Source organism: Panulirus ornatus, chromosome 50 (assembly GCF_036320965.1).
Source record: "Panulirus ornatus isolate Po-2019 chromosome 50, ASM3632096v1, whole genome shotgun sequence".
NCBI classification, from domain to species: Eukaryota; Metazoa; Arthropoda; class Malacostraca; order Decapoda; family Palinuridae; genus Panulirus; species Panulirus ornatus.
Window position 1 is genome coordinate 22,325,837 of NC_092273.1, and position 22,529 is coordinate 22,348,365.

Here is a 22,529-nt window from a genome sequence, read left to right on the forward strand (position 1 = left end):
GTTATATTTCAGTGATCATGTCTATAATTACCTCTGATTTTTGCATTACTTCCCAAGTACAGTTTGTCAAATGTATTAATATCGATTAGAAATTCTTCCATCATGCAAAACTTTTCAGTAACCAATCAGGATTGCAGAACAGCATGTCTCTTCCAGGGAAGTGTGCCTCCCTGTCTTTAGCCAAACTGTGCTGTTAGGGACCTAATCTGCAAAATCAGTCAACACAAAACATGAATGTGTCTATGTACTTTTGATCCAGTGAATGTAAATAAAAACAGAATTAGTGTTAAGATCAATAGCTCAAGTTTCTGACTCATGAGGGTCAATGGATATAGTGCATGTGTCATAGTAAGTGGGTTCAAGTAAATCCCAATTTCTCAAGCCATTTTTTGAAGTAACAAACTTGACAAAATGCATAAATTTGATTGTGTCATTTGGCTTTTTCATGCTTTCATAAACTGTAACAAGACAGAAAAATAGTCACAGGAAACACAGTTTTACATAAAGTTTAATCAGACAGTGTGTGTGCCTGCAGACAGTGTTTCTCTGTAGATAAACATTGAGATTTAATAACTCATCATAATACCTCTATGTCATGTAACATGATAATAAAGTGCAAGAGGAAATACACTCCAGCTACAGTACTTTACTTCCACACAGTAGGAATGCACAGGGCTCAGAAGTGGAAGCAATTGTACAAGCCAGTCATTACCACATTGATGTAAGTACCTACATTATTTTGTAATTTCCTTCATTCATACAAAAATTAACATTTCTGTAAGGTAAATTAAGACATGATCATTAAGTGAAGTGTTTAGATACATGGATGTGGACATGGCAGTAAATGGAATTATGGAAGCTGATACACGCCTAGGATCTTAAGAGTATTGAGTAAAGTATAGGTGATGTCCTTGTCTGTGAAGAAGATAGGTAGATTTGACAGTATATTAGTCCCAGTGGTGTTGTATGGATGCAAGGCATAGGCCTTAAACAAAATGCATGGAAAAGGGTGGATGTGTTGAAATTGAAATGCTTAAGTACAATATGTGGTGTGAGGAGGGTTGATCAAGTAAGAAGTGAAAGGGTAAGAGAAAGGTGTGATGGAAATTAGAGTATGGTTGAAAGAGGTAGAAAAGGTATGCTGCAATGGTCTGGAAGAGTAAAGCTGACTAAGGGAGTATAATTGTCATAAAAGAAAGGAACAGCAACAACTGGGAGATCACACTGGAAATGGGTGAATGGAGTGAAAGATACTATGAGTGATCAGACCTGAACATGCGGGAGGGTGTGAGGCATGTGGAGGATAAAACAAACAAGTAATGTGGCATACAAAGGATGAGTATCAGTATGCTGAAACAGGGTATATAAAGCAGTTATTGGAAACCGCAGAAAGATCTGTTGGTCTTGGCCATGGATGGGGACTTTGGTTTTAGTGCATTACATATGACAGCTAGAGAGTGCTTGTAAGTAAATAAGGCCATTCTTCATCTATTCTTGGCACTACCTTGCTATGCTGGAAACAGCAAATGTGGAAAAAGTTACACACTGCAAGGGACCCACAAATTTCAGTTGTGCTTTGAAAGATAAAAACTGTTCGCACGATTCTCCAAAAACATTTGTCAGGTAAATGTCATGAATCTATTCTTGAAAAGATCACTAAAAATGCCATATGTCGGTGTGTAAAAGAAGAATTTGGAACAAAGTCGCAGTGATACATCACAGTACTTGTAATATGATTCATGGCTTGGTTGTAGTGACATTCCTACATTTGTCACATGAAACATGTGAAGATAGATTCCATATTTATATCATACACACCTGCTGAACAGCAAGTTAACTTGTGCATGACCTCCATATGTCAGTCTTAACACGTTACAGTTGATCCACTAACATTACATTCAACACAAATTTACTGTTATGATTAATGTGTGCTATTACTTACAGTAGTAAACTTTGATTTTGTGGACTAGCAGTGATGCATTTCTAAGCATAAAAAATTAAATGGAACAAGAAGATTCATAAATTTTTAAGTGAATTTTTTTTTTCATTTTAACATTCGAAACAGATTCTTGAACTAAATCTTCTTAATAATATGTATCATGGAGGCATGACTATTATTTACTAATCAGAGATTCATCAGTCTAAATGAAGAGCACCAGAAAGTTGCATCCAGTGAAACTGCAAAATTTAGAGATGAACAACACACTTCAATGCCATTTTATGGCTATAGAAGAGTGCAGTGCTATAAAAAATGGCAATTAATTTTTTTTTGTTTGATTTGCTGGTACAAATGATAGTGAACAATGCTGTCCCCTCTCCCTTTTAGGTGAAAAATGAATTTCTTATTATTATTATTTATTATTCAGTACACTTGATCACCATTTCCCACGTTAGCGAGGTAGCGCCAGGAAATGAACAAAGAAAGACCCGTCCACTTTCATACTCATACATACATGTATACGCACAGACACACACACACGTATCTATATCATTTGATCGCCGTTTCCCGTCTCAGCGAGGTAGTGCCATGAAACAGACAAAGAATGACCCATCCACTCATATACACATATATAAACATATACACCCATACATGTACATATACACAAATATCAACATTTACATACACACGAACATATTCATACTTGCTTGCCTTCATCCATTCCCAGCACCACCCCATCCCACAGGAAACAGCTTCGCTACCCCCCACTTCAGTGAAATAGCACAAGGGGAAACAGACAAAAAAGGCCACATTTGCTCACACTCAATATCCAGCTGTCATGTGTAATGCACCAAAAACACAGCTCCCTATCCATATCGAAGCCCCACAAACCTTTCCACGGTTTACCTGACATTTCATATGCTCTGGTTCAGTCCACTGACAGGACGTCGACCCCAGTATGCCACATTGTTCCAATTCACTCTATTCCTTGCATGCCTCTCACCCTCCTGTATGTTCAGGCCCTGATCACTCAAAATATTTTTCACTCCATCCATCCACCTCCAATTTGGTCTACCACTTCTTGTTCCCTTCACCTCTGACAAATATATCCTCTTTGTCAATCTTTCCTCACTCATTCTCTCCATATGTCCTAACCACTTCAACACACCCTCTTCTGCTCTCTCAACCACACTCTTTTTATTTCCACACATCTCTCTTACCCTTTCATTACTTACTCGATCAAACCACCTCACACCACATAATGTCCTCAAACATTTAAGTTCAAACACATCCACCCTCCTCCATACATCCCTATACATACATGTACATATTCATACTTTCTCACCCTTTATCCATCCCACCCCACTGGAAACAGCATCGCCAACCCCTGTGACAGTGAGGTAGCTATTTTTCTTTAGTTTAATATCAAAGTACTGTAAGCTCTTCAAAGATTTGTTACATTTCAATCTTCATCATCACTCTGCTGGTCCCAACTCTTTAGTGTGGGTTCCTTGTAAAAATTGTCTGCAAGAACGTTCCATCTTGGTTTCTCCTTGGCAGGTATTTCCACTGGCTCATCTTTGATTTCCTTTAAAAAAAATTAAGAAAACATTAGAATCCAGTCTTCATTCCAATATTTTTAATCAAAATACATAAAAAAGGGAAGCAAGTGAACACAACAGACCAATCCAACATAATATTTACTTATGAATAATTACTACAGGACATGAAAAATGTACTGGTGTTACCCCGGACCTTCTAAAGGCTCCTGCAGCCTATGGCTGCACTAGTTTCTATAGTGAGAAGTTCTATGACAAGACTGTACTCTAAATTATACCGCCTTGCCTGGGGTGACTTTTCACTCACGATGTTACCTCTTGCAGGTTCTAAGGTTGTCAGTCTTATCAATATAAACTTAGTCAAACTTCACTCAGATGTACTGTGTTTGTCATTCTCTCTCCATGACCTCCCTAATCATTCACTCCCTTTCCCAAGACCACAGTTATTTCTCACTGTCTTCTCACTTATGAAAGGTAATGGTCATATAGCCACTCGAATATCCTCATTTCACTCGTGCATCATCATACTCGGATATCCTCACTTCACTCATGCATCATCAATCTTTACAAAGACAGAATTCCCATTCTTTTACTCCTAATACTACACTTTCTATTCTTTTTAACATACTCCAAGATTTTCCAAGTGTAAAAATGAACTATCTCTCTTGCCTGCACTCAAGAAAATAGAAGCTCAGTGATCTGAGCTATACTCAGTAGTTCACTTCCTTTACTACGTCAATGCTAGGCAAGAAGGATCATTGCACACTAACTGACTCAGCAGTTTCCCTTACCTTGGAGGATGGGCGAAATTCAGCATCACAAATTCAGTATTATTGTGAAATTTTACACAAAAGCATCAGCATGAATCTCAAAAAACTCATTTTGTAATGATGTTGTTAGGATAGTTACTACTAACTGCATATAATATTACAGAACAAATGTTTATGAACAAAATAGTTACTACTAACTGCATATAATATTACAGAACAAATGTTTATGAACAAATGCACGTAAAAAAAAAGTTGAAGACAAAAACAATTTCACAAATTTATCCTAAACATTTATGAATGTAGGATTGGGGAGGAAAAATACTTCCCACATATTCCCAGCATGTCACAGAAGGCAACTAAGAGAAGCAGAAGTAGGGGGCTGGAAAGCCTTTCCCTCTTGCATTTCAATTTCTAAAAGTTGGAACAGATAAAGGAGCAAGGTGAGCTCTGAGTGAAAAAAAGCTCAAGGGTAGGGGGAAGCATGATTTGGGAATGTCTTAAGGGTAAAGTTAAGGGTCAGTGTGAAGGCACAAGCTAAAGAAGGGGTAAAAATTCTGCTGAAGAAGTTTTAGGAGTGTGTGAAAGAGCATCAGCCCAAGACTTCATACTTTTTTTCATACTTGATAACCGTTTCCCTTGTTTTGTGAGATAGCACCAGGAACAGGTGAAGAAATGCCGCATCCACTCACATTCATTCTCTAGCTATCACAAGTAATGCCTGAAACCACAGCTCCTGACCCACAGCCAGGGCCCACAGACCTTTCCATGGTTTACCTCAGATGCTTCACATGACCTGGTTCAGTCCACTGACATCACATCAACAACAGCCCAAAACTTATGTGTGTAAAAACAAAAGTAGATTACAAGAGGTGGGTGATTATTGGTACTTATAAACCTAGCTAATAGAAGAATAGTGGGTGTTTTGAAAGCAGCTGCGTGAGTACGTCATCTGTTTCAATACAGGAGACTGGGAAACTGTGATGGGTGACCTCAATGCCAAAGTGGGTAATGTGGAAGTTGAGGGTATAATTGGGGGCATGGAATATTCAGTAAAGTGAATGAAATGATGAACAGTCTGTGGAGTTGTGTTGAAAAAGCACAGATAATTGGGAATACTTGATTTAAAAAGAGGGAGCACTATGTGTATATGTGGATCAGGAAATGTGGTAGGGATGAGGGCATTTTTGGATTATGTACTGACTAATAGGCATGCAAAAGAAAAACTCTTGGATGTGACTGTGCTCAAAGAAGTAGCTAAAGGGATGTTTGATTATTACCTGTTGGGGGTAAGGATGAAGATCTGTCGACGCTGATTATTACCTGATGGGGGTAAGGATGAAGATCTGTCGACGCTTTCTGATAAGAGGAAATTATATGGATGAAAAGAGGGATGATGAAAGTGAGTGAGTTTGGAAAAAAGGCTCATGTGATGAGATATCAGGAAAGGTTGAGTATTGGATGACAAAAGGTGATAGTAAATGAAGCTATTGGAGAGGGTGAAGCTTGGAAGGTATTCAGGAAAGTAGTACTGGCATGTGCGAAAGAAGTGTGTGAAATACAGAAAGTGGGCAGGTGAGACAAGGGGTGGACTGACAAAGTTATGTTGCTATAATGAAAGAGAAAAGAGAGGCATGTGGGCATTGAATATGATTTTGAGAGAACAGGGCTCAATCATGCAAGAGGGTGATAAAAGTGCAGGGGATACAATGAATTTGAGTGATGTGGTATAGAGGGGGAGACGTTCTGTTAATGAAATGAGCCAAAGCACATGAAGCAAAGCATCTAACTTTTCAAACGAAGCATAAAACAGATGCTCTACAATGCTTGAAACAACAGTGAACACCAAAAATCAAAGTTATAATATAACTCTCAAATGGCAGGCATGGTCCAGAAATTCTATCAGTGTTAAAAACAAAATCCTCTATGAAGAGACAAATTAGCAATCAAAATTAACAAAAAATACCCAGAGCAAATCAGAGGTGTTAGTGGACTCGGCCCACTTAGGGTTGCACCACAAATGAAAGGCTATATCACAATCAGTTGACAAAATAGAGTAGTCTCATCAATGAACTTCTCACTTCAAAGGAGTCCATCCTATCCCTGCTATTGAGTGCAGCACTGCCTTGGAGCAGCTTAAACCCCAGAAAAGGAGTTCTGAAATAACACTAAGACCCTTTCAGAAAGGCATCCTGGAATAACACCAAGACCCCTACAGAATAAGGTCATGGGGTGATTATAAATAAAAGATTAAATCCACAAGAACCATGACAGGCCTGCACTTGCACATACCATCTTGGTTACCAAAGAAAAAGGAAAATACATAAGCTCATCTCAGAGCTTTGTCATCTGACAAGAACTTTCCCGAGCTGACTTAACCTCACCTAACGAAGGAAGTCTAGTGAACAAGTGATGCTACTACGTTTGTGAATCAAGAACCATTGCAACACAAACCTCGCCAGGTGGTAGAGTGTCCCGCAGTGTATCGAGACAGACTTCCCCAGAACTTTTCTAAAGGGGAAGTAAATGTTTATAGTTGTGTTACTGGAGTGATAGTTTTCATACATGGTGCTTTGACAAGAATATAGTGAAATTGGAAAAAAAAAATGTAGCTTAGACATTGAAGCTTATTGATACAGTGGTTAAACTGATGAGAACTACTATTGACGTTTGTGTAAATAAATTATACATTTTCCCTTTCCATAGCCAGAGGTTGAACCATTATGTGACATTCATTTTCTCATTTCATTTCAAGCTAGAAGTTTCAGTTTTCTAAATTATTTCTTACTTTATTCATATGTATATATATGTATATGTGTGTGTGTGTGTGTGTGTGTGTGTGTATATATATATATATATATATATATATATATATATTTTTTTTTTTTTTTTTATACTTTGTCGCTGTCTCCCGCATTTGCGAGGTAGCGCAAGGAAACAGACGAAAGAAATGGCCCAACCCCCCCCATACACATGTATATACATACGTCCACACACGCAAATATACATACCTACACAGCTTTCCATGGCTTACCCCAGACCCTTCACATGCCTTGATTCAATCCACTGACAGCACGTCAACCCCGGTATACGACATCGCTCCAATTCACTCTATTCCTTGCCCTCCTTTCACCCTCCTGCATGTTCAGGCCCCGATCACACAAAATCTTTTTCACTCCATCTTTCCACCTCCAATTTGGTCTCCCTCTTCTCCTTGTTCCCTCCACCTCCGACACATATATCCTCTTGGTCAATCTTTCCTCACTCATCCTCTCCATGTGCCCAAACCACTTCAAACACCCTCTTCTGCTCTCTCAACCACGCTCTTTTTATTTCCACACATCTCTCTTACCCTTACGTTACTCACTCGATCAAACCACCTCACACCACACATTGTCCTCAAACATCTCATTTCCAGCACATCCATCCTCCTGCGCACAACTCTATCCATAGCCCACGCCTCGCAACCATACAACATTGTCGGAACCACTATTCCTTCAAACATACCCATTTTTGCTTTCCGAGATAATGTTCTCGACTTCCACACATTCTTCAAGGCCCCCAGAATTTTCGCCCCCTCCCCCACCCTATGATCCACTTCCGCTTCCATGGTTCCATCCCCAGGGATAAATATATATATATATATATATATATATATATTTTTTTTTTTTTTTTTTTTTTTATACTTTGTCGCTGTCTCCCGCGTCTGCGAGGTAGCGCAAGGAAACAGACGAAAGAAATGGCCCAACCCCCCCCCCCCATACACATGTACATACACATGTCCACACACGTGTATACATACCTACACAGCTTTCCATGGTCCACCCCAGACGCCTCACATGCCTTGATTCACTCCACTGACAGCACGTCAACCCCTGTATACCACATCGCTCCAATTCACTCTATTCCTTGCCCTCCTTACACCCTCCTGCATGTTCAGGCCCCGATCACACAAAATCTTTTTCACTCCATCTTTCCACCTCCAATTTGGTCTCCCTCTTCTCCTCGTTCCCTCCACCTCCGACACATATATCCTCTTGGTCAATCTTTCCTCACTCATTCTCTCCATGTGCCCAAACCATTTCAAAACACCCTCTTCTGCTCTCTCAACCACGCTCTTTTTATTTCCACACATCTCTCTTACCCTTACGTTACTTACTCGATCAAACCACCTCACACCACACATTGTCCTCAAACATCTCATTTCCAGCACATCCATCCTCCTGCGCACAACTCTATCCATAGCCCACGCCTCGCAACCATACAACATTGTTGGAACCACTATTCCTTCAAACATACCCATTTTTGCTTTCCGAGATAATGTTCTCGACTTCCACACATTTTTCAAGGCTCCCAAAATTTTCGCCCCCTCCCCCACCCTATGATCCACTTCCGCTTCCATGGTTCCATCCGCTGACAGATCCACTCCCAGATATCTAAAACACTTCACTTCCTCCAGTTTTTCTCCATTCAAACTTACCTCCCAATTGACTTGACCCTCAACCCTACTGTACCTAATAACCTTGCTCTTATTCACATTTACTCTTAACTTTCTTCTTCCACACACTTTACCAAACTCAGTCACCAGCTTCTGCAGTTTCTCACATGAATCAGCCACCAGCGCTGTATCATCAGCGAACAACAACTGACTCACTTCCCAGGCTCTCTCATCCCCAACAGACTTCATACTTGCCCCTCTTTCCAGGACTCTTGCATTCACCTCCCTAACAACCCCATCCATAAACAAATTAAACAACCATGGAGACATCACACACCCCTGCCGCAAACCTACATTCACTGAGAACCAATCACTTTCCTCTCTTCCTACACGTACACATGCCTTACATCCTCGATAAAAACTTTTCACTGCTTCTAACAACTTGCCTCCCACACCATATATTCTTAATACCTTCCACAGAGCATCTCTATCAACTCTATCATATGCCTTCTCCAGATCCATAAATGCTACATACAAATCCATTTGCTTTTCTAAGTATTTCTCACATACATTCTTCAAAGCAAACACCTGATCCACACATCCTCTACCACTTCTGAAACCGCACTGCTCTTCCCCAATCTGATGCTCTGTACATGCCTTCACCCTCTCAATCAATACCCTCCCATATAATTTACCAGGAATACTCAACAAACTTATACCTCTGTAATTTGAGCACTCACTCTTATCCCCTTTGCCTTTGTACAATGGCACTATGCACGCATTCCGCCAATCCTCAGGCACCTCACCATGAGTCATACATACATTAAATAACCTTACCAACCAGTCAACAATACAGTCACCCCCTTTTTTAATAAATTCCACTGCAATACCATCCAAACCTGCTGCCTTGCCGGCTTTCATCTTCCGCAAAGCTTTTACTACCTCTTCTCTGTTTACCAAATCATTTTCCCTAACCCTCTCACTTTCTTTTCTTTCAAACTATTCGCCATTTCCCGCATTAGCGAGGTAGCGTTAAGAACAGAGGACTGGGCCTTTGAGGGACTACCCTCACCTGGCCCAATTCTCTGTTCCTTCTTTTGGAAAATTAAAAAAAAAAAAACGAAAGGGGAGGATTTCCAGCCCCCCGCTCCCTCCCCTTTTAGTCGCCTTCTACGACACACAGGGAATACATGGGAAGTATTCTTGCTCCCCTATCCCCAGGGATAAATATATATATATATATATATATATATATATATATATATATATATATATATATATATATTATCCCTGGGGATAGGGGTGAAAGAATACTTCCCACGCATTCCTCGCGTGTCGTAGAAGGCGACTAGAGGGGACAGGAGCGGGGGGCCAGAAATCCTCCCCTACTTGTATTTTTTAACTTTCTAAAATGGGAAACGGAAGAAGGAGTCACGCGGGGAGTGCTCATCCTCCTTGAAGGCTCAGACTGGGATGTCTAAATTTGTGTGGATGTAACCAAGATGTAAAAAAAGGAGAGATAGGTAGTATGTTTGAGGAAAGGAACCTGGATGTTTTGGCTGAGTGAAACGAAGCTCAAGGGTAAAGGGGAAGAGTGGTTTGGGAATGTCTTGGGAGTAAAGTCAGGGGTTAGTAAGAGGACAAGTGCAAGGGAAGGAGTAGCACTACTCCTGAAACAGGAGTGGTGGGAGTACGTGATAGAGTGTAAGAAAATAACCTCTAGATTGATATGGGTAAAACTGAAAGTTGATGGAGAGAGATGGGTGATTATTGGTGCATATGCACCTGGGCATGAGAAGAAAGATCATGAGAGGCAAGTGTTTTGGGAGCAGCTGAATGAGTGTGTTAGTGGTTTTGATGCACGAGACCGGGTTATAGTGATGGGTGATTTGAATGCAAAGGTGAGTAATGTGGCAGTTGAGGGAATAATTGGTATACATGGGGTGTTCAGTGTTGTAAATGGAAATGGTGAAGAGCTTGTAGATTTATGTGCTGAAAAAGGACTGGTGATTGGGAATACCTAGTTTAAAAAGCGAGATATACATAATTATACGTATGTAAGTAGGAGAGATGGCCAGAGAGCGTTATTGGATTATGTGTTAATTGACAGGCGCGTGAAAGAGAGACTTTTGGATGTTAATGTGCTGAGAGGTGCAACTGGAGGGATGTCTGATCATTATCTTGTGGAGGCTAAGGTGAAGATTTGTATGGGTTTTCAGAAAAGAAGAGTGAATGTTGGGGTGAAGAGGGTGGTGAGAGTGAGTGAGCTTGGGAAGGAGACTTGTGTGAGGAAGTACCAGGAGAGACTGAGTACAGAATAGAAAAAGGTGAGAACAATGGAAGTAAGGGGAGTGGGGGAGGAATGGGATGTATTTAGGGAATCAGTGATGGATTGTGCAAAAGATGCTTGTGGCATGAGAAGAGTGGGAGGTGGGTTGATTAGAAAGGGTAGTGAGTGGTGCGATGAAGAAGTAAGATTATTAGTGAAAGAGAAGATAGAGGCATTTGGACGATTTTTTCAGGGAAAAAATGCAATTGAGTGGGAGATGTATAAAAGAAAGAGACAGGAGGTCAACAGAAAGGTGCAAGAGGTGAAAAAGAGGGCAAATGAGAGTTGGGGTGAGAGAGTATCATTAAATTTTAGGGAGAATAAAAAGATGTTCTGGAAGGAGGTAAATAAAGTGCGTAAGACAAGGGAGCAAATGGAAACTTCAGTGAAGGGCGCAAATGGGGAGGTGATAACAAGTAGTGGTGATGTGAGAAGGAGATGGAGTGAGTATTTTGAAGGTTTGTTGAATGTGTCTGATGATAGAGTGGCAGATATAGGGTGTTTTGGTCAAGGTGGTGTGCAAAGTGAGAGGGTTAGGGAAAATGATTTGGTAAATAGAGAAGAGGTTGTAAAAGCATGCATGTAGCATTTATGGATCTGGAGAAGGCATATAATAGAGTTGATAGAGATGCTCTGTGGAAGGTATTAAGAATATATGGTGTGGGAGGCAAGTTGTTAGAAGCAGTGAAAAGTTTTTATCGAGGATGTAAGGCATGTGTACGTGTAGGAAGAGAGGAAAGTGATTGGTTCTCAGTGAATGTAGGTTTGCGGCAGGGGTGTGTGATGTCTCCATGGTTGTTTAATTTGTTTATGGATGGGGTTGTTAGGGAGGTGAATGCAAGAGTTTTGGAAAGAGGGGCAAGTATGAAGTCTGTTGGGGATGAGAGAGTTTGGGAAGTGAGTCAGTTGTTGTTCGCTGATGATACAGCGCTGGTGGCTGATTCATGTGAGAAACTGCAGAAGCTGGTGACTGAGTTTGGTAAAGTGTGTGAAAGAAGAAACTTAAGAGTAAATGTGAATAAGAGCAAGGTAATTAGGTACAGTAGGGTTGAGGGTCAAGTCAATTGGGAGGTAAGTTTGAATGGAGAAAAACTGGAGGAAGTAAAGTGTTTTAGATATCTGGGAGTGGATCTGGCAGCGGATGGAACCATGGAAGCGGAAGTGGATCATAGGGTGGGGGAGGGGGCGAAAATCCTGGGAGCCTTGAAGAATGTGTGGAAGTCGAGAACATTGTCTCGGAAAGCAAAAATGGGTATGTTTGAAGGAATAGTGGTTCCAACAATGTTGTATGGTTGCGCGGCGTGGGCTATGGATAGAGTTGTTCGCAGGAGGGTGGATGTGCTGGAAATGAGATGTTTGAGGACAATGTGTGGTGTGAGGTGGTTTGATCGAGTAATTAATGTAAGGGTAAGAGAGATGTGTGGAAATAAAAAGAGCGTGGTTGAGAGAGCAGAAGAGGGTGTTTTGACATGGTTTGGGCACATGGTGAGAATGAGTGAGGAAAGATTGACCAAGAGGATATGTGTTGAAGGTGGAGGGAACGAGGAGAAGTGGGAGACCAAATTGGAGGTGGAAAGATGGAGTAAAAAAGATTTTGTGTGATCGGGGCCTGAACATGCAGGAGGGTGAAAGGAGGGCAAGGAATAGAGTGAATTGGATCGATGTGGTATACCGGGGTTGACGTGCTGTCAGTGGATTGAATCAGGGCATGTGAAGCGTCTGGGGTAAACCATGGAAAGCTGTGTAGGTATGTATATTTGCGTGTGTGGACGTATGTATATACATGTGTATGGGGGTGGGTTGGGCCATTTCTTTCGTCTGTTTCCTTGCACTACCTCGCAAATGCGGGAGACAGTGACAAAGCAAAAAAAAAAAAAAATGACTCATGGTGAGGTGCCTGAGGATTGGCGGAATGCGTGCATAGTGCTATTGTACAAAGGCAAAGGGGATAAGAGTGAGTGCTCAAATTACAGAGGTATAAGTTTGTTGAGTATTCCTGGTAAATTATATGGGAGGGTATTGATTGAGAGGGTGAAGGCATGTACAGAGCAGCAGATTGGGGAAGAGCAGTGTGGTTTCAGAAGTGGTAGAGGATGTGTGGATCAGGTGCTTGCTTTGAAGAATGTATGTGAGAAATACTTAGAAAAGCAAATGGATTTGTATGTAGCATTTATGGATCTGGAGAAGGCATATGATAGAGTTGATAGGGATGCTCTGTGGAAGGTATTAAGAATATATGGTGTGGGAGGTAAGTTGTTAGAAGCAGTGAAAAGTTTTTATCGAGGATGTAAGGCATGTGTACGTGTAGGAAGAAAGGAAAGTGATTGGTTCTCAGTGAATGTAGGTTTGCGGCAGGGGTGTGTGATGTCTCCATGGTTGTTTAATTTGTTTATGGATGGGGTTGTTAGGGATGTGAATGCAAGAGTTTTGGAAAGAGGGGCAAGTATGAAGTCTGTTGGGGATGAGAGAGCTTGGGAAGTGAGTCAGTTGTTGTTCGCTGATGATACAGCGCTGGTGGCTGATTCATGTGAGAAACTGCAGAAGCTGGTGACTGAGTTTGGTAAAGTGTGTGAAAGAAGAAACTTAAGAGTAAATGTGAATAAGAGCAAGGTAATTAGGTACAGTAGGGTTGAGGGTCAAGTCAATTGGGAGGTAAGTTTGAATGGAGAAAAACTGGAGGAAGTAAAGTGTTTTAGATATCTGGGAGTGGATCTGGCAGCGGATGGAACCATGGAAGCGGAAGTGGATCATAGAGTGGGGGAGGGGGCGAAAATCCTGGGAGCCTTGAAGAATGTGTAGAAGTCGAGAACATTATCTCGGAAAGCAAAAATGGGTATGTTTGAAGGAATAGTGGTTTCAACAATGTTGTATGGTTGCGAGGCGTGGGCTATGGATAGAGTTGTGCGCAGGAGGATGGATGTGCTGGAAATGAGATGTTTGAGGACAATGTGTGGTGTGAGGTGGTTTGATCGAGTAAGTAACGTAAGGGGTTGAGAGAGCAGAAGAGGGTGTTTTGAAATGGTTTGGGCACATGGAGAGAATGAGTGAGGAAAGATTGACCAAGAGGACATATGTGTTGGAGGTGGAGGGAACGAGGAGAAGTGGGAGACCAAATTGGAGGTGGAAAGATGGAGTGAAAAAGATTTTGTGTGATCAGGGCCTGAACATGCAGGAGGGTGAAAGGAGGGCAAGGAATAGAGTGAATTGGAGCGATATGGTATACCGGGGTTGACGTGCTGTCAGTGGATTGAATCAGGGCATGTGAAGCGTCTGGGGTAAACCATGGAAAGCTGTGTAGGTATGTATATTTGCGTGTGTGGACGTATGTATATACACGTGCATGGGGGTGGTTTGGGCCATTTCTTTCGTCTGTTTCCTTGCGCTACCTCGCAAACGCGGGAGACAGCGACAAAGCAAAAAAAAAAAAAAAAAACATAAGCTCATCAACATTACTGATCCATAAAAAGCAAATGCGAATGAAACAATGCCACATATTGCACACTTATAGGAACAAGCTTCACAAATGACTTGTCAACATTTTCAACATACAAACATGTAATGAGGTTAAAAAAAAGCATGACATGTCACACTTATGCATATCTTGGTGCCATACCACATGCAAGGAGTCACTGAATTAAATGTTAAGAATGCATGAAGAGCAATTCCTTCTTGCACATTTTTTTGTGAAAGATTTTAAGCTTCTTTTGTGCTGGTGATGAACAGTGAAGAATATAAAACACACACACGTAGTACCATGCCTCCAGCTCTTTCACTTGTGCAGTCAATAAGTAGGGAATAATGTAAAACACTCAAGTGGTACCTTGCAGCTCTTTCTTTCCATAATTTTCAACAGGAAGATTCTTTCAAGCTAATCAGTCATTAAACTTAAAAATCTTCCAGTGAATTAACAAGTTCTCCTGTTATATTTTCCAAGATTTTCTCTAGCCTCTTCTTAAATGATATTGTTACCCACCTCCTTAACAGCTTCCTCTTCCTGGGATACCTTGACTTTCTTTCCTTGCTGCCGCAGAACCTCCAAGAAAGCTTCCCTGCCTGTTGTTTCCAGGATCTTCTCACGCTCCACAACACTTTGAGTTTCAGAGATTCTTTTCTTGACCATATCTTTATGTTTCTCAATAGCAGTGAACAATTGTACTACCCCCCTGTTGACCAAAAAAAATTAATCTTAAAGCATTTTAATTACCTTCATCACATCAGACAGTTCCAACTTTCAAAAACACAGAGGTATCCTCTCAAAATACTTTGACTGTCAGCCATCTACCAATCTGAGTGTTCAAGACCTAATTGCAAAATGTGAAAAAATTGATAGAGAACAATTTAGTGTATATAATCATAGCTATCAAAAGCATTAAATGGTTGCAAACTGACTATACAATAAGAAATGAAAATGTCTGTAAAGAAAATGAGAGCTGCTACAGCTCATAAACTGTGTTTAATATAGAAAGAAACAGTAAAGTAATAAAAAGTAAATAAAAAGTAAAGTGATAGAATCAAAAAATTGCTCTCTGGCACTAAGATGTTTGCCTTCTTGTCAGTCCCTCTCTGTTTCAAATGTTGTTCACTCTATTGATCTTTGCTATTGCAATCATAAAACATTTATTGAATGATTATGCTCCCAAGAAAGAAAATAACCTATACATAGAGACAGAAACTGGTGACTGAGTTTGGTAAAGTGTGTGGAAGAAGAAAGTTGAGAGTAAATGTGAATAAGAGCAAGGTTATTAGGTACAGTAGGGGTGAGGGTCAAGTCAATTGGGAGGTGAGTTTGAATGGAGAAAAACTGGAGGAAGTGAAGTGTTTTAGATATCTGGGAGTGGATCTGTCAGCGGATGGAACCATGGAAGCGGAAGTGGATCATAGGGTGGGGGAGGGGGCGAAAATTTTGGGAGCCTTGAAAAATGTGTGGAAGTCGAGAACATTATCTCGGAAAGCGAAAATGGGTATGTTTGAGGGAATAGTGGTTCCAACAATGTTGTATGGTTGCGAGGCGTGGGCTATGGATAGAGATGTGCGCAGGAGGATGGATGTGCTGGAAATGAGATGTTTGAGGACAATGTGTGGTGTGAAGTGGTTTGATCGAGTAAGTAACGTAAGGGTAAGAGAGATGTGTGGAAATAAAAAGAGCGTGGTTGAGAGAGCAGAAGAGGGTGTTTTGAAATGGTTTGGGCACATGGAGAGAATGAGTGAGGAGAGATTGACCAAGAGGATATATGTGTCGGAGGTGGAGGGAACGAGGAGAAGAGGGAGACCAAATTGGAGGTGGAAAGATGGAGTGAAAAAGATTTTGTGTGATCGGGGCCTGAACATGCAGGAGGGTGAAAGGAGGGCAAGGAATAGAGTGAATTGGAGTCATGTGGTATACAGGGGTTGACGTGCTGTCAGTGGATTGAATCAAGGCATGTGAAGCGTCTGGGGTAAACCATGGAAAGCTGTGTAGGTATGTATATTTGCGTGTGTGGACGTGTGTATGTACATGTGTATGTGGGGGGGGGGGGGCCATTTCTTTCGTCTGTTTCCTTGCGCTACCTCGCAAACGCGGGAGACAGCGACAAAGTATAAAAAAAAAAAAAAAAAAAAAAAAAAAAAACATAGAGACAGCAATCACTACTGCAGGAGTACTGGAAAGGTGCGAGACCAATGGTTTTCATATAGAGATTGGGGCTGCATAATCAAAAAATAGAATTTTGTCTGTAAATCTTGAGTACAGGTGTATCAAAATAATGTGAATTATTTCAAAGGTCAACAAGATGCATACAACTGTGCAGATAGTAAGATCCCTGGATAATTATTACTGATGTTCAGGAATGCTTGCATAGTGCCATTGTACAAAGGCAATGGGGATAAAAGTGAGTGCTCAAATTACAGAGGTATAAGTTTGTTGAGTATTCCTGGTAAATTATATGGGAGGGTATTGATTGAGAGGGTGAAGGCATGTACTGAGCATCAGATTGGGGAGGAGCAGTGTGGTTTCAGAGGTGGTAAAGGATGTGTGGATCAGGTGTTTGCTTTGAAGAATGTATGTGAGAAATACTTAGAAAAGCAAATGGATTTGTCTGTAGCATTTATGGATCTGGAGAAGGCATATGATAGAGATGCCCTGTGGAAGGTATTAAGAATATATGATGTGGGGGGCAAGTTGTTAGAAGCAATGAAAAGTTTTTATCAAGGATGTAAGACATGTGTATGTGTAGGAAGAGAGCAAAGTGATTGGTTCTCAGTGAATGTTGGTTTGTGGCAGGGGTATCTGATGTCTCCATGGTTGTTTAATTTGTTTATGGATGGGGTTGTTTATGGAAAGGGGCAAGTATATAATCCTCCCCTCTCGTTTTTGATTCTCCAAAAGAAGGAACAGAGAAGGGAGCCAAGTGAGGATTTCCCTCAAAGGCTCAGTCCTCTGTTCTTAATGCTACCTTGCTAACGCAGGAGATGGCAAATAGTATGAAAAAAAAATAACAAATCGAGAACCTACACACAACCCTCTAGGGGTAGTTCTCTAGATTTACCTGACATCAGCTTATCTTACAGAGAACAGAATGTATTGGTATGCAAAGTATGTTCATTAATAATGTTTTGTGAATAACAATTACAGAATATTGATATTGAATTATTTCTAAAATATATTGCAATACAGAATTTTCATCAAATGAGGACTGTCATCAGTTGGCAACAGAATCCCTTTTACAATGGAAAATCTTTTGTTTACCAGATATGCTTGCACCAGCCTTTCTCTAAGAAAATGACCCCTGGTATAACATGAGAGATCATTAACAGGAAACAAAGACCAGAACCAACATTGGCTAGAGTATAATAACCAAAGTGCCTCGTAAATCTTTGTAACATGCATGCATTTACCTATGTTATGTGAAAGAATAATGTACTAGTTCACTGCATTCAATACTTTGAAGTATTATGGTAAGTGTTATGGTAAGATGGCTACAGTAATTTATGAGTTGATTATTAAGCTGGTCATACTCACTGTGTGGCTAACACTCTCAGTCGTCTTTCTTTCTCCCAGTCTTTCTTTATGCTTGGCTTCACCCTGAATCTTCTCCCCCATATTTTTTTCTGAAATTAGAAAAAAAAAAATCTGATTAACAATGACTATTCTGAAGACCTATCACTTTCAATAATAACAAATGAAAGTTGGGGGCCAAGACATCCAACCAGGTGACCATCACTTGCTGGGGAACACAGTCCCACTGAAAGCTGGAATCAGTATTTCCTGAGGAAGACTTAAATGGTCAAAAAGTAGAAGTATGTATCAGCCCTAACCTATTTGTTTCCAAACCATCCTGTTTCCTTCCACAATTGTAATGATGGATAATAGATATCTTGGGGATGGAACCCCAAGTCTAAACACATTATTCATTTCTGTTTTATATACAACTTATACACATAGCCTGAAGGTAATACATACGATATTTTTAATAATTTTGTGCATGAAACAAGGTTTGTGTAACACTGAATCCTCAGAAAGCTAAGGTGTCACAATGTCAGCTGCCCATGTGGACAATCTGTGGTTGTTTGGCATCACCTTCATTCCAGACTCTGAATTCATATGCTGCTGATAAGCAATCATTTTCCTACACTTATTCACACAGAGCAGAGAATAAGCAAAAAACACTGCAAGTAATGCACATAGGTCTGGCAGTGATGGTGGTTTGTAACAAACTGGCACCAACAGAGCATCAGAGCCTAGCATGGGTAAGTGAGATCCGGTGTGGAATTTTCCACTTGTAATGTCATGTCGCCACTCAAAACATTTTGGAATTCAGAGCATTTCAGATTTTCAGATTAGGGTTGCTCAACCTGTACCTTACTGCTCTCTAAGACCCAGCTGCCTACTAATTAATTTCTTTAGTATCTCAAACAATAGCCCTCACTTATGATTTCACTTCAGAGGAGTAGGTAGTAGTTTGTAGGCAGCCATTGAAAAGGGATGTATATTACTGGTACTACCTGCCTGGGTACTGGGAGAATTAGTGATGGCTGTGTAGTGAGCCAGCCCTTAAGTGGCTGTCAAGTTGCACTCCTTTGACCTAAGCAGTTGTCTTTTCTATCTACCTCACCCACATGTAGACTGCTGGCATTGTTCACAAACATACAATCTCTCCATGTAAATACAACACTTGACAACACTTAACTCACACAACTCATTCTTTGTAACTAGATTTTCCTGCGATGAGCGCTGTGCACTACCCCTGCCTTTTGGCAAAATGGTAGGAGCAATAGATATAGGAAGTAGGTAGGAACATTAGACAGGAGCATTAGGTTGAAATATAGGCAGGAGCATTAGGTAGTAGTAAGTTGGAACATAGGAAAGAACATGAGGTAGGCACATTAGCCACAAGTAGTTGGTTGGAACATTAGGTAGGTGCCTCTGAAAACACCTCTAAGCTGCCCTCTTCCACTGGCTTGTTAAAGGTGAGGCACTAAAAGCTAAGAAGCTGCACCTGAATTCAACAGTTATAGAGATTTCTGCTGTGGCCACCTCCTTGAAAGAGTTTACAGGAAGGTGCAGGCATTGGAGATACATATATTTATATAGGAGTGCACACCTATCACAAAACCAGCACACTTTTTACATACCTCATGGACCTTGAATCTCCAAACTCTGGGATCATCTGGCTTAAGGTTTGTCTCCATATTACCCCTAACATTCTGTTTTAACATATGATCTTTAAACTAAAACAAACTTCATAACATTCTTTGACTATCTAAATTCCTGACATGAGGCTGTGACATCCACCCTACCACTCCACGATTCATTCCCTGCCATACCACATCCCTCATACACCCCTTCATTTCTTTCTTCATTTCATCTTGTCATACCACATGCTCCACTCAAATAGCTCATTTCCATTGCCTGGATTCTTAACCTGTGCGATTCATTTCAGGTCACATGTTTTGGCTGCATAGGTTCAGAGTTGGGAGGGCTATGCTGTCTCAATCATCCCTTTACTTCCATACTTAAACCTCTACCATTCATTATTCTATTAAGGGAGCCAGTGACTCTTCCATCCTGTACTGCACCTCCTTTCGCTAGTTTTGCTTTCACCTTTCTTATCACTCTATCCATATATATGTTGCAATGCCACAGTGACATCACACGGCCCTGCCTGACATCCACTTGTATACCAAAACTTTTGCTCAGCTCTTCATCCTTTCTTACGCATGCACTTGCTCTCTATAAAAGGCTTTCACATCATCCAACAATTGCCCCTACCCCATAAGTACTTAACACATCCCATAAAGCACTCTACTTGACTTGTCACACACTTTCTCCAAATCTATAAAGCTGTGTATAACTTACTTTTTGCCAAATACTTTTCCACAGTCATCTTTACCACAAACATCTAACCCACACAATCCTTAACTTTCCTAAAACCCTCTTGCTCCTCACTTATTCTGAATGTTATTTCCATCACTCTATCAATCAAAATTCTTGCATACACTTTTCCTGGTATACTTAATAAACTTATTCCCCTAAAATTGGTAAAAACATTCTTAGTATCTTTCCCTATAACAATATCTCCTCCATACTTCAGCATTTCAGCTGTAATCCCATCCACTTCAGGTGCCTTTCCTACCTTCAGCCTTATTATTACTCTTCTTACCTCCCCTTTTGTTATAGGCCCTTGCACTTGTTTCCTTTTCCTTCCATCCTCCATACCCATGCATGTAACAACTGCTGCCTCAAACATTCATCAATTCAAAATACTCTGTCCATCTTCCTTTCACTTCCTTCCTTATTTCCCACATTAACATTTCCACTTACACATCCACCTCTTTCCCTTTTCACTTCATTCCAGTACAGTTTCTTACTTACCCATAACTTTTCACTCAACTTTCTTCCAAAATCTTCATCTACTCTTTCTCTGCTTTCCTCTATCAGCTTCTTAACATTCTGCTCACACATTTAATATTCTTCCCTCCTCCTTTGCTGAACTTTCACAGGTACATTCCTTTGAAGCAATCTACCATATGCCTTTTTCTTCTCTCCTAGAGCATTTCTAATTTCTTCCATCCACCATGCATTGCACTTTTCATTCCTATATCTCACGACCTTGTTTCCAACTAATAATTCTACAACCTATAAGAGTATATCTCCAAGCATTTCAAACACCTCATTCCTTGGGTAAATTACTTTCTTATATGGTGATGTTTCTATCTCTCCCAAACGCATAGCATAGCAGAGGTTATTCTTGCGGGAATAGAAGCATTTATCCCCTCTTCCTCCAAGACGACCTCTTCATCCAATCCAGGGTTCACCTGTTCCTGTTCTGAGGCCATTCAGACAAGGGATCAGGCATATCGGGCTTAGAAAAACTCCCTCTGGGTTCCATTCAGCTTTTATCATTGTTCATAATCACTGCAAGCATGTTATCCATGAGGCAAAGTGTTCCTTGATTCAAAGGAAGTGCAATGACCTCTCCTTGTCATCCAGTGATAGGTCTTTCTGGTTTTTATTGAAGGACATCTCTAACACCTTCTGTCACTCTACCTTTCCTTCACTTTCCCATTCTGCCAGTACTATAGCTCTCTCTCCTAAAGACAAAGCAACTCTCTTTGGTTCCCGTTTCTCCTCTAACCCCACCTTGGATGACTTGAACATTCCTTCACCCTCTGAAGCTCCTTTTGTTAATCCTATGCCTCTTCCCATAATCTCTTTTTGGACTGTCCGAAAGGTGCTTCCTTCTCTGGAAATGAGCAAGGCTTATTGTCCTGATGGCATCCATCCCTAAGTAGTGAAGAGTGTGCCTCTGAACTTGCACCTGTACTTGCTTATCTCTTCTATTTCTGCATAAAAACCAAAACTTTTCCTTCTCCTTGGAAAAATGCATTAATACATTCCATCCCTAAGAAGGGTGACCATTCTGACTCCTCTAACTATTGTCCTATTGCTTTGACATCTACCATTTCCAAAGTCTGTGAATCCCTCCTCAACTCCCATATCCTTAAACACTGAAAATCACAGTCTTCTCTCTGATCACTAGTATCACTTCCATAAAGTGAGATCCACTGGTGATATTCTTTCCTATCTTACTAATGTCTAGTAATCATCCCTGAAACATTTTAGGGAATCATGTACAGTTGCCCTTGACTTATCCATGGATTTTGACAAAGTGTGGCATTAGGATCTCATCTCTGAGCTTCCCTCCCTCACTTTGCTCCTTCATATCTAGCTTCCACTCCAGATGATCTATCTCTGTGGTTGTTGATGGATCAGCCACCCCCCTTTTCTCCATCAACAGTGGTGTTCTAAGGTTTTGTCCTGTTCCCTACAATTTTTCTCCTTGTTTTCAATGATTTCCTCTCCTTCACAAATAATCCAATGCATTCATATGCTGAGGACTCAATACTACTTTCATCCACATTCTTTAATTCTGTTCCCTCTTCTCTCACTCAATCTGCATCTCATCCTGACATTGACTCCTCAATAAACTCAGACTTGGACAGGATATCTCAGTGAGGT

At 40.7% G+C, this 22,529-nt stretch overlaps 1 protein-coding gene across 6 annotated transcripts in view; it reads right to left on the minus strand.

Moving 5' to 3' along the window:
- Positions 1-492: 492 nt before the first annotated feature.
- LOC139764658 (RRP15-like protein) overlaps positions 493-22,529 on the minus strand; it is a 106,613-nt gene continuing 84,576 nt past the window's right edge. For all 6 annotated transcript variants that reach the window (XM_071691520.1, XM_071691519.1, XM_071691518.1 and 3 more), the window contains 3 exons: positions 18,030-18,118; positions 15,006-15,195; positions 493-3,527 (listed from right to left, as the gene is read on the minus strand). In XM_071691520.1, the coding sequence (XP_071547621.1) occupies positions 3,402-3,527; positions 15,006-15,195; positions 18,030-18,118 (405 nt within the window). In that variant the 3' untranslated portion in view covers positions 493-3,401. The remainder of the gene's footprint in view (positions 3,528-15,005; positions 15,196-18,029; positions 18,119-22,529) is intronic.